This window comes from Sphaerodactylus townsendi, linkage group LG07 (genome assembly GCF_021028975.2).
Source record: "Sphaerodactylus townsendi isolate TG3544 linkage group LG07, MPM_Stown_v2.3, whole genome shotgun sequence".
Taxonomy (NCBI): Eukaryota; Metazoa; Chordata; class Lepidosauria; order Squamata; family Sphaerodactylidae; genus Sphaerodactylus; species Sphaerodactylus townsendi.
This window is the reverse complement of record NC_059431.1, coordinates 96,621,254-96,633,733: the sequence shown is the minus strand read 5'-3', so window position 1 is coordinate 96,633,733 and position 12,480 is coordinate 96,621,254. Positions and strand designations below refer to the sequence as shown.

The following is a 12,480-nucleotide window of genomic DNA, read 5'->3' as shown; positions in this document are numbered from 1 at the left end:
TCTTTCTCTTGAATTAATAATAGTCCTCTCCACACAAATCACCTAAAATGTTTGTAAACATTTTCAGTCCCCATTTTACCACGATGTTTGTCCGCACTCACCCCCTTGGAATGATTCATAGCCATTATTAGTTTTTTTCCTCTCTTTTTGAGTTATCTGTTGAATCAATTCTTCACTGCCTCTTGCTGCGATTCTTATAGCTCGTATAATCAATGCTTCAAATATTTTTTTTAAAAACCCATTTAAAAAAAAACACAGAAATGATGACAATAAACAGGCAAGGGGGAATGGAATGAGCTCAGTGAAGCAGTAAAATTGTACCAAGGAGGAATTTCGGGGATGGCACAGAGGTGTGGAAAACATAGTTAATAGATTGCACAGCAAGCGAAGATGTTTTGAAAACATTTCAATCACAGAATTGTTTTAAAAGGAAATTTGTTTAAAACATTTTGAAGCTGGAAATAAAATGTTTTTTAGGCATAAGGAGGAAAGCAACACAGAACTCTGTGGAGGAAACATTTCATTTCCTGCCTCAAAACATTTAAAAGGCTTGTGGAAAAATTGACCAATTGGTTGGTAAAATAACCAGGCCCTACCAAGTGCCGAATTAGACAATACAGTGTCCCCGTGTCCACCAGGGGACATTTTAGAGTTTTTATTTAATTGTTGAAAATGCTGTGGGGTCCAATCCTGCTGGAGACTGCACAGTGTGGGGGGGGGAGGGGGGGTTGAAGGGCTCCCCCAATCCTGCTTCTCTTTCAAGAGCTGAAATTGACTAATAATACAAAATTCTTCAATGCTAACATGAGCAACAATGAGATTAACAAGTTGCTTAAGGTAAGGTATCACATGACCAATACAAAATATTGGATTCAAAGTCTAGGCTAATGCAGTCTAGGCTGATGATATCTGCAGTAATAGATAATACCAACAGTAATTTATGCAGTAGACTGCAGATCTGTTCCCAAATGAAGGTATTCTTCTGGAATGTTCCATCTTTGTTTGGTTATTGTTGGAAAGGCAGTGAAGGACTAGAATGACCTAGCTGGGCTCTTGTTACACCCTCCTGATAGATGATGAAGAAGAAGAGTTTGGATTTATACCTCGCTTTCTCTCTTGCGAGGAGTCTCAAAGCAGCTTACAAGCTCCTTTTCCCTTCCATCCCCCCAACAGACCCCTTGTGAAGCAGGTGGGGCTGAGGGAGTTCTGAGAGGACTGTGACTGGGCCAAGGTCATCCAGCAGGCTTCATGTGTAGGAGCAGGGAAACAAATCCAGTTCACCAGATAAGAGTCTGCTGCTCATGTGTAGGAATGGGAACTCAAATCCAGTTCTCCAGATCAGAGTTCATTGCTCTTAACCACTATACCAGTGGTGGCGAACCTTTGGCACTCCAGATGTTTTGGACTACAATTCCCATCAGCCCCTGTCAGCATGGGGCTGATGGGAATTGTAGTCCATAACATCTGGAGTGCCAAAGGTTCGCCACCATGGCACTATACCATACTGGCCTACTTAAATTTGGGGATGCCCCTAGGTTAGGTAGAGAGATGTTCTGAAGTTGTGCCCTTTCTATTTGCTTTGAGATTGTGGAGCATGGGGCTTAGACTTACCCTCTCCTGCATAGTTTTCCTGACCAGAAATGGGCTGGGGATTCTATTTGCCTTGCTGTGGAAATGTAACGTGTAGTTCATCAGTAAATTTTTCAGGCACTTAAAAGTGGCAAATGGCGTCCCTCTCCCTGGGTCGTTTAGCTTGATTCTGCTGAATGTGTAGAATTACCCCAAGCCTCTTCCCTTGCAGGTCAACACTGTAGCAGGAGACCGCAGTTTCACGGATCGGGACGTTGAGCAGGGCACTCTGCAACTGAACACAGAGATATCCCCTATCAAGAATTTGCATCAGCGTGGATTCTACCTGGCTTTCCAGAACTCTGGGGCTTGTGTTGCATTGGTCTCAGTGAGAGTGTATTATAAGACCTGCACAGAAACGATGCATGGACTGGCAAACTTCCCAGAGACACTGGCAAGCTCTGAAGGGTTGACAAGAGTGCCTGGCGTCTGTCTTGAAAATGCAGTTGAGGAAGTGGGGCTTGCACCCAAGATGCACTGCAGTCCTGACGGAGAGTGGTTGGTTCCGGTGGGCCATTGCCTGTGCATCCCTGGCTTTGAGGAGGCTGGTGGAAGATGTGTCAGTAAGTATTGCAGTGGGGCAGCCAGGAGGCAGGGCTTCCAGGATGTCTTGGGATTTGAAAAGGGTGGAGTTTCCAAGTGGAAGATGTGGGTGTTTCTTCATTGCATGTGACTGGCTGAGGCCTCATCAGCTGATTTGACTTACATTGTTCTTTAATGATGCTAGTTTTTCAGAGTGATGTGGTAGAATGCAAAATGGTAGAAAGGATTATATCATGTGACATACCACTTTTAAATGCCTCTCCCCACAAAATATAAAATTAGCACAAAACATTGTACCCCTTATCTTTTGGCTATGTCTGTCTGTCTGTCTGTCTGTCTGTCTGTCTGTCTGTCTGTCTGTCTGTCTGTCTGTCTGTCTGTCTTTCTTTCTTTCTTTCTTTCTTTCTTTCTTTCTTTCTTTCTTTCTTTCTTTCTTTCTTTCTTTCTTTCTTTCTTTCTTTCTTTCTTTCTTTCTTGCAAAGAGTTTTGGGGACTAGTTTAATTCAGATTTATAGCATTTCACTTCATTCTTTCTCCTTATTACTGTGTGAGAAGACCCAGTTGATCCCCCCCCCCCCCATGCCTGTCGCTTTCCTGACTCCCATTCTGTTTGCCTTTTTTTTCCTCACTGGCAGTACCAGTTGGGCATACAAGGACTTCTATTCATTTTTTGGTTTGTTCCAATTCTGCCGCCAGGTTCTGGAACCTAGAAGTATGTACTGAAAGAGTAATCCTAAACAGGTCTATTTAATGTCACTTACTCTTAGGAAATTGTTCTTAGAATCGCACCGTGAATCACCCAGTTGTTCCAGGAACCTGTAGTGACGGTGTTGGTGTTTCCCCTGTTTGTAGGACATCTACAGGACCAGCCAGAGACATTTTGATGCAGAAAATCAAATCGACATTTTGAAAACAACACAGTCCAAAACTGTTAATATGCCACCTGAAAGGAATGGTTCTTGTACCCCTGCCTTGAAAAGGTCTTGCCCATATTGGTGCCATCTTCCCTTTGTCAGATCCTTGCAGATGCTATTCACCCACCATTTTTCCTCATTCTGAATTATTTTTGGAGGGTATTTTTAAAAACCAGTAATTATTAAGCTACTATAGCACTATAACAATTACTAGAGGATTGTGGCCAATTGTTATAACACTATAGTGCTATAACAATCTATTTCCACTTATCTGTTTCAAATTCTGTTATAGAATTATAGTGCATGTGTCATAGGAAGAGCAAAAAAGCAGAGCTACAGAAATAATGACAATCTTGCCCTTGAGATTCAGGGAAGGGAAAAGCTGCAAAAAAGGTAGCGGAATGTGTGTAGAAATTCCATGTGGGGATGATCCATCTCCACTGTGTATGCATCTGCATTCTCAAGGGAGATGAAAGCAATGTGGAGAATGCTTGCAATGTGGAGGCAGCCAGTGAGTTTAGACACACACCATAAAATAAGCAATTAAAGTCTACCTATAACACAGTTAAAACCGCTTCAGACGTTTATCTACTAGAAGGCCTGGCTGTAATCTCAATCTTTTCCTGCCATCAAAATGCCAATAATGGGGAAGGCCCTTCTGATTGTGTTACCAACCTCCAGGTGGGGCCTGTAGAGGCTGCCTGAAATTCCAGCTGACCTCCAGACTCCAGAGATCAATTTCCCTGAAGAAAATGGCTGCTTTGGAGGGTGGGCTCTATGGTACTGAGTCCTGCTGAGGCAGAGGCGTAGCAAGGGGGGAAAGCAGCCGGTGCACTGGTGCATCCTTCGCCCCCGGAACGCCCCCGCCCCGCGCAGGAATGCCCCTGGAACGCCCTCACCACACCCCCACAGGAGCGCGTGCCCAGTGCGTCGCGCGCACCCCGGTCTCCTTGGAGCTACGCCTCTGTGCTGAGGTCCTTCATTCTCCCCACTGTTCCCAAGGTGGCACTCCCAAATCTCCAGGGATTTCCAACTTGGAACTGCAGCCCTAGTACTTCCCAACACATAGGAACCACCAAGCTCTGTTGCGGGCAGAAAATAGAACGCCTCCCTGCAGCCACTTCCCATGCGCAATGTACTTGGTTATACTCTATGCCACAGAAAGATGATAGTCGGGTCAGTTGAGGTGCAGCAGTGGAGAAAGTTGTATGCTGCCGCATTAGAATATAGTTCCAAACAAATATGAGAAGTATCATTAATTGTTATGCACTGCTTTTGTCAAGGCCATTATTTGGTGCATAACTGAACAGGATACAAGAGCATTTACGCCAAAGTGTATTTTTAATTTCAAACTTTCAAATGGATGGGGGGCAGCATGGCTAGGTAGGCACTAGGACCCAGGCGAAGCATTCCATAACAAAGTGATCCAGCATGCTTTGTTCTGTGTCTACAATCTACAATGTGGAACCAAGTATACCACATAAGATTCCCAGGTGCTCACTAATGGTGGGCAATTACTGTCAATCCATGCCACCACCCACCAATATTCAGCTGGTTGGTGGGAGGAAGCAGGCCAGTGGAAGTGGGGTGTAATCCGTGTCCCCTGCGCAATGACCTCACTTCCAGCCAGATGCGGAAGCGTCAGCATCGCATTGAGGGGATGCTTTAGCACTCTCTTCTATTAAAGACATAGGAATTGTTTTCCCTCCGGGCTTTCACAGTCTCGGAGTCTGTTCCCCCACTGCTGCTGAATAAGCTAACCAAAGCCTAGATGACTAATCTGTTAAGTCATTTTTAAAAATCTTTACCTTTTACCTATCAACTGACAGTCTCTGATTTCTAAACGTCTTTTTAAAAGCCTTCTACATACAGAGGCTCCACTTCTACAGAACTTGAGGAGAGCTTTAGCTTATTTAAGGCCTTGGCAAAAGTACAGGAGGTGGAAGGAGCGAAGGAGGTAATCTGCCCCTGACACCCACAAGGCTAACACCCCTCAGTTGATGAGCTCCTGTGCCTAAGTACAAACAAGTCTGAGGCTGTCCAACCTTTGACCTTCAGGACCTCAGGTGACAGAATCAAAACAGGAAGCCTGTTTTCCTGTGTCGATGAAACGACACATTAACTGATGACTGAATAGATAGCAGTCTGCAGGCGGGATCTGGTGATCCTCTGGAATTGGTAGTGCACAGGTCATTAAAAATTCCCTCCTGTATTATTCTGCACCATAGGAAGGGGGCTTATCCTCCATGGCTAGATGTTCTTACAGCAGGGGAGATGTATCTCCAGTAGAGTTCACCAAGGGAGGCCTGTTGATGTAAACCATCACTGCCTTCAACCATCAGCCTGGAAGAACATCTGCAGCCAAGTCTCGGAGAGCTTGGGTCTCATTCAAGTCTGATTGCCCTGCTGCAATGCCAGTGCTTCAAGGTTGCGCTTGAAGTGATATCATGGCACAAAGATGAAGATCGCTACCCCCCACTGCCCCGTGCAGGTCAATACCTACCTGCCCCCCATGTCCTGCTGGTTGCCAGACCATGCTTAGCAGCCCTACCTCTTTGGTCAGTCAGTCTTGTGATGGGAAATTAGCTTGTGGTTGTTTTGCATTTTCCAATCTGAAACTTGAACTTTCCAAAATTTCCAAATGCAATACAACATTTCCTATAACAACAACAAACAAACAAACAAACAAACAACTTCCTAGGCCTCTGGGTGAGGCTCGAATTGTAATGAAGGCCAACAACCAGCTAAAGATCTGGCTGACCAAATAATATAATATATTATATTATATAATCTGGTTGACCAAGTCGTCGTCGTCGTCGTCATTTATAGCCCAACTTTCTTTACTGAAACACAAGGGAGATTACAAAATCTGAAAAGCAATTCAGTGACATGGAGGACTAGTTTTTACAGGTGCGGTTGCCAACTTTAACTCAGGAAGTTCCTGGAGATTTGGGAGTGGAGCTTGGCGAAGGATTGTTTGGCAAGGAAGTGGACCTCAGCAGGGATGTGATTCTGTAGAGTCTGCCCCCCTGAAGCTGCCATTTCCTCAGGGGAAACTGAGCTCCGTAGTCTGGAAGTCAGAACTGGAAAAAGCAATGTAAACGAAAGCTGATCTAAGGTGTGACATACCATGTAAACTGTAAAATGCTCATGCCTTTGACAGAATCCACATTTTTAATGGCTCTGTCCTGGACAACTTTTTGTAACTGCTAGAAAGCGCAGGGCAACGAAGGAGGCCTCACAATGGTTGCTGTTCTCTGTTGCTGGGATCAGGTGAAGGGTTGAGAAAATTTTCCAGCTGTGGATTCTGCCCCTCCCTGCTTCTCTGCTGCCACAGCTCAGCCAGTTTTTCCACTTAAATGCTACAGAGTTTTCTCCACGCCTCCGTCGTTTGTGAGCCATCCCCTGGAATGGTACAGTGAACCCATCCTGCCCGGGCAGGTCCATGCAGCTTTCGCCCAAGTAGCAGTTGACATGCGAACGGCTGCCTTACCCAGCTTAAGCCAAGCCAGGTATTGTCAGACAATGGAGTTCTGAAGCAACCTGTCTGCTTCTCAAAAGCTGGGGAGGGAACGGAGGTGGGACTAGAAATCAAGCCCTTCCTTGGTTGTGAGAGCATTCCTGCCCTGGGCCCAGACACTGAGGGAAACCACAAGAAGAGTTGAAGAAAAGTTTGGATTTATACCTCGCTTTTCTCAATTGTAAGGCGATTCACAGTTCTCTTTGAACTCCCTCAGCTCCACCTACCAGAGTCTGTTGTGGGGAGAGGAAGGGAAGGAGATTGTGAGACTCCTTACAGGAGAGAAAGGCAGGGTATAAATCCAAACTCCTCTTCCTCTTCTTCTAAGCGGCCTACAAACTCCTTTTATTCCTCTCTCCACAGATAGGTAGGTGGGGCTGAGAGAGTTCTGAGAGATCTGTGAGCAGCCCCAGCAGGCTTCATGTGGAGGAGTGGGGAATCAAACCCGGTTCTCAAGATTAGAGCTGCTGCTGATGTGGAGGAGTGGGGAATTAAATGTGGTTTTCCAGATTAGAGTCTAGCAGCTCTTAACCACTATACCACGCTGGCTCTCATAAGTGACTTTCGACTCTGTGAGGCAGGGTTCCCAAGCAAGCTCCTGTCGGTTCTTCCACAACAGTAAATATTTGGCATTGATCCATACAGTGAAGAAGAAAGCACTGCATACAGGGACTATGTGAGAGTAACTGGAGGCTGTGCCCACTGCAATGACTTGGTAGTCTAGGTTACCAACCTCCAGGTGGGGCTTGGAGTTCTCCCAGACTCATAACTGATCTTCAAACTACAGAAACCAGGGAGAAAATGGCTACTGTGGAGGGTAAAGTTTATGAAATCATATCCCCACTGCAATCTCTCCTCAGACACCCCCCCCCCCAAAAAAAACCTCCAGGAATTTCCCAAGATGGAGTTTGCAACTCTAGGCTTGGATAAGGTGACCAGATTGTCACCTTTGTAAACCAGGACCCGGCCAGCCTGCCGGCCGCGCATGTGCGCATGCGCGCGCAGCCGCAGGAGCGCACTGCCTTCTGGGGCGCTCCCATTTCCCGCCCTGTGACAGGGCGGGAAACTGGAGCACCCCAGAAGGAAGTGCGCTCCTGCGGCCGCATGCATGGGAGGCTGCCACACTGCCTTCTGGGGCGTGCAAAAATCGGAACGGTTCAAAAACCCGCGGGACAAATTGTTTTAAGGTGGGACTGTCCCGCCAAAAGCGGGACGTCTGGTCACCATAGGCTTGGACTCCATTCGTAGGGATGCCAGTGTAGACAACAACACAAGGAAACACACTGCAGTTCATCCTAGGATCTCCTTCCACACACGCTCATGAAGGTTTATTTATTTTATTTAATTTGCTTAGACCCATTTTTTCTCCGCAGTGGGGACCCAAAGGAGCTTACGTAATTTTGCTCTCCTCCATTTTATCCTCACAACAACCCTGTGAGATAGATTGGGCAGAGAAACTGTAATTGGCTCAAGGTCACCCAGTGAGTTTCCATGGCATAAATGGGGTTCCCAACCCCCGGGTGGTGCCTTGAGATCTCCTGGAATTATAACTAATCTCTGATCTACAGAGATCAGTTCTCTTGGCGAAAATAGTTATTTTGGAAGGTGGACTGTATGGAGAGAATGGCTGCTTGGGAAGGTGAACTGCTGAAGTTTTTGCCCTCCCCAGACCCCAAACCCCACCTCCAAAATCACCAGGAATTTCCAAATACTAGTCCAACACTTTACCACTACACTACACTGACTCTCAGGCTGCAAACTTTGAGTTGGGAAATTCCTGGAAACTTGCAGGTGGAGCCTAGGAATGAAGTTTAAGAAGGCGAGAGACCTCAGTGTGGTGTAATACCATAGAGTCCGCCCTCTGAACCAGCCATTTTCTCCAGGGGGTAAAGATCTCTGTGGTCTGAAGATGAGCTATAATTGTGGGAGATCTCCAGCCCACTCCTGGAGACTCTATCTTTCTCAGTGCCTGCCCGAACAAAACATTTTTCCCTATTATCTTATAAAGAACAGTTCCTCCTCCTCTAGGGTTGTCCGACTCCAGATGGCGCTTGGAGATCTCACAGAATTAGAACTGATCTCCAGGCAACAGAGATCAATTCCCCTGCAGATAATGACTACTTTGAATGGTGGACTCTGTGGCATTATACCCCTCCTGAGGTCCCATCTCTCCCCAAACCCCGCCCTCCTCAGGCTCCACCCCCAAAATATCCAGGTATTTTCCAACCTGAGCTGGCAACCTGACCTCCCCCCCTCACCACTTTACCTGTCATTGTGATTTGCCACGTTTGCCATTTCCAGCTATTCACCAAAGAGGTGTCTTTCAATTCATAAAGAAATCTCGCCTTCCTTGGCTATTGTGAAGCTTCCTCACTCCTAAGGACTCTCAATAAAAACCAAGCAAATTTGGCAGCTGTACCTGTACTTACATCTCCATCCCAGGTGTCTTGGTTTGGCAACAGAGCCAAGTGTGCCTTTGAGAGCACGGCCAGATCCCAAACCTTTTGCTGGACCCACCCAGTGTTGAGAGAGTGCCGGGGATGCACCTTTGTTCCCAAACCAGGGTGGGGTCCATTCCCAAAAGGGATCAAGGAAAGGGCTTACAAGAGTGACAGGGCCAGAAACAAAAGCCGCGTAATGCCTTTTTTTATTAGGACCTACCAGGATGGTACAAAACAGGGAACAAGCTTTCAAGTTTTTTGTGGTGTTGGATTTAAAAAACAAGAATGGAGGAGGGGAAGAAAGAAATAAAGATGTCACAGGTTATGATGATAAGGCGTTCTCTTATAACCATTCTGTGCAAGACACTGAACAGGTATACAGATTTTAAAACTGTGCCAGTGTTGGGCTGACATCCCATTAATGGTGACATCCTGTTAAATATACAAAAAACAGCTGTTGAGAGGGGGCAGGGGATATTATTTTATTTGTTTATTTATTTGCACTGTTTATATCCTGTCTTTCTACCCTTTCAAGGGTCACCAAGGAAGGCAATAATTTAAAACGCACATGATTAAACACATTTTTAATAGATACAGGTAGCCCCGTACAGGTGCAACCATCGGATCATTACTGACCCATTGGGCCACATCACAGCTTTTACTAGGCAGACTGTATTTATGGGGTAGTTTGCCACTGGGTGCTGTGCGGTTTGCCACTGCCTTCCCTGGTCATCTACACTTTACTCCCAGCAGACTGGGTCCTTTTTTTACTGACCTTGAAAGGATGGAAGGCCAAGTCGACCTTTTTGGGGAAAAATTAATTATTTTTATCCATATATCCATACTCATATATCCATATATCCATACCCATATATCTATCCATATATCCATACCCAGCAAAATTAAAAAAATATTTAAAAACATCAAACCATATGACAAACAAATAACAATAAATGGATCTTAACGTTCAATAAAATACAGACATGATACAAATTTGAGAGAGAACCTTTCATCATGCTTATTTCATCCAACATGCTGCTATTTAATTATTTAATGAACACCCACTGGTGTTCATCAAATAAACAATTACTTATAGCCTTGGATACTATTAATAACATATTAACCTATTCATTCATTTCCTCTGATTCTAATTTTAATCTCCAGTAGTAGTAGTATTTTTTATTAAAGTAATTTATTTAACTTCATATAAAAATGCAATTCACAGTTCTTACCAAAATGATGTTTTGATTGTCCATTTACAAGATTCATTAGGTTAACCATTGCAACATATTCTCTTTTTCCTCCCAAATTTCTGTATTTGGACTTTTTCCAGCTTTCTAATTGGTTGCTACTGTTACTCTGGATGCCATTAGCAAATACAAACATAGCTCTTTAAGTTTCGTTTGGAAAATTCTCAGGAAGGATACCCAATAACATATTCTTCGGACGCAAATGGAAATTTGATCTTCCATTTTTTTTGCATTTTCACATGTACTTCCACAGAAGGCTGAGTCAACCTTGAGCAGGCCGCCTGAAACTGACTTCTGTCAGGATCCAGCTCAGGTTGTGAGCAGAGCTTTGACTTCAGTGCTGCTGCTTACCACTCTGCACCACACAGCTCTTTAAAATATGTATCGTCTAAGGATTTCTCAGCTTGACTCAAATCATGGCTGTTGTCAGTTTTCTGGACTGTGTCTTTGGTTTTTTGCTCCTCAGATTTTTTGCTTCTCTGAGCTAGTGCCGGATTTAGATGAAGAGAGGCCCTAGGGTATTCCACTTATGAGGCCCTTCCCAATCCCCCACCCTCATGACTAGAGGAAGATGGCATTCACAAAATAGGGTCCATTCAGTGGTGGGATTCAGCAGGTTCGCACCACTTCAGCAGAACCGGTTGTTAAAATGGTGCTTGTCAACAACCAGTTGTTAACTTATTCAAATCCCACCATCAGAACCAGTTGTTAAATTGTTTGAATCCCACCACTGGGTCCATTTCAGTGAGGTCCTGGAAGGACAAAATCAATACAGAAATCAATGGTAGTGTCGAGTTGTCGGCTTAAGGCAGTATTATTCTGAGCTGGAGTGCAAGGAAAATTACTGAAGGATTGGTTAGAGAGTACAGTGTATTATGACAACATGTATAATAAAGTCTTATGACAGTGTCAAAAATATTACACACCTTGCCCAGAGGCCCCCTAGATTTTGAGGCCCTAGGCCAGTAGTGGCGAACCTTTGGCACTCCAGATGTTATGGACTACAATTCCCATCAGCCCCTGTCAGCATGGCCAATTGGCCATGCTGGCAGGGGCTGATGGGAACTTGTAGTCCATAACATCTGGTGTGCCAAAGGTTCGCCACCACGGCCCTAGGCTTTAGCCTACCAAACCTATAGGTAAATCCAGTACTGCTGGAAGCAAAAACTACTAAACCATAACCACACAGCCTGGAAGACCCGCAACAGCCACTCCTTTTAGTCTCCCCTCCCAAACATACCTCACTAAAACAACTTTTAAAAAGAGCTAAAATACATGTAAAACAGTTAAAATACTTACAAAACAGAAAACATTGGTTAGGCGGGAGGGATCATTAAGGGAGTGCCAAATGAAACAAACAAAAATCTTCAGCTTCTGATGCAACACAGTTCCTAGGAGATTTGGGTGTCCATAACCAGAGGTCTCCTTCTTCCTGAGTTACTTCACTCCAGCCTTCTAAACTCACAAGGCTCCAAAAGATGTCTGGCTGGCTCCTCACCAGGGCCATGGAGCTTTTCAATGGCCCTCGGGTTCCCTACTCTGGTGGAACAGGCTCTTTCAGGGGAGACCAGGGGTCCTGTGTTGGATCATGTACAAAGTTTCCACAGGGCCTGTAAAATGGACCTGTTCTGCCAGGTGTTCCGCCAGCCAAGTTGACCGTCCCATTACATCCAGGCCTCCTGTAGGCACAATAAGGGGGTGGGTTTTGTTGCTATCTGCTTCTATATAGTTTCTCTTTTATGATGATAGTTGCTTTTATTGTTTTAATATAATAAGTTTTTTAAGTGATTAAATGTTAAATTATTGTATTTCCTTGTTTATCACCCTGAGCCGTTTGGGGGAGGGCGGTCTGAAAATCTAAAATAAATAAAATAAAGGTGGGGGCATCTGCAGCAGGGCCTCCAAAGATGACTGTAATGGTCAGGCACGTTCATAATGGAGTAGACAGTCTTTCCGGTATGTTGGTCCCATACTATACAGGGCTTATATCTTAAAGTCTGATGCTACCTTATATAATTCCCTAAGCAGCAACCAAATGCCACCTTCTGACCACCAGACCCCCACCAATCGGCGTGCAGAACACAGTCCTGCATGCCCATTGGTGGGGGGTTCATATCGTGTGTGTGTGCATGCGTGCACGTGGGGAGGGGGAGTCTCCTGTCCCAAGCAGGGTTGCAAACTCT

At 45.1% G+C, this 12,480-nt stretch overlaps 1 protein-coding gene across 3 annotated transcripts in view; it reads left to right on the top strand.

The window, feature by feature from the left end:
* Positions 1-12,480, top strand: part of EPHA1 (EPH receptor A1) — a 117,142-nt gene that overhangs the window by 69,228 nt on the left and 35,434 nt on the right. For all 3 annotated transcript variants that reach the window (XM_048504487.1, XM_048504488.1, XM_048504486.1), the window contains one exon: positions 1,802-2,192. In XM_048504487.1, the coding sequence (XP_048360444.1) occupies positions 1,802-2,192 (391 nt within the window). The remainder of the gene's footprint in view (positions 1-1,801; positions 2,193-12,480) is intronic.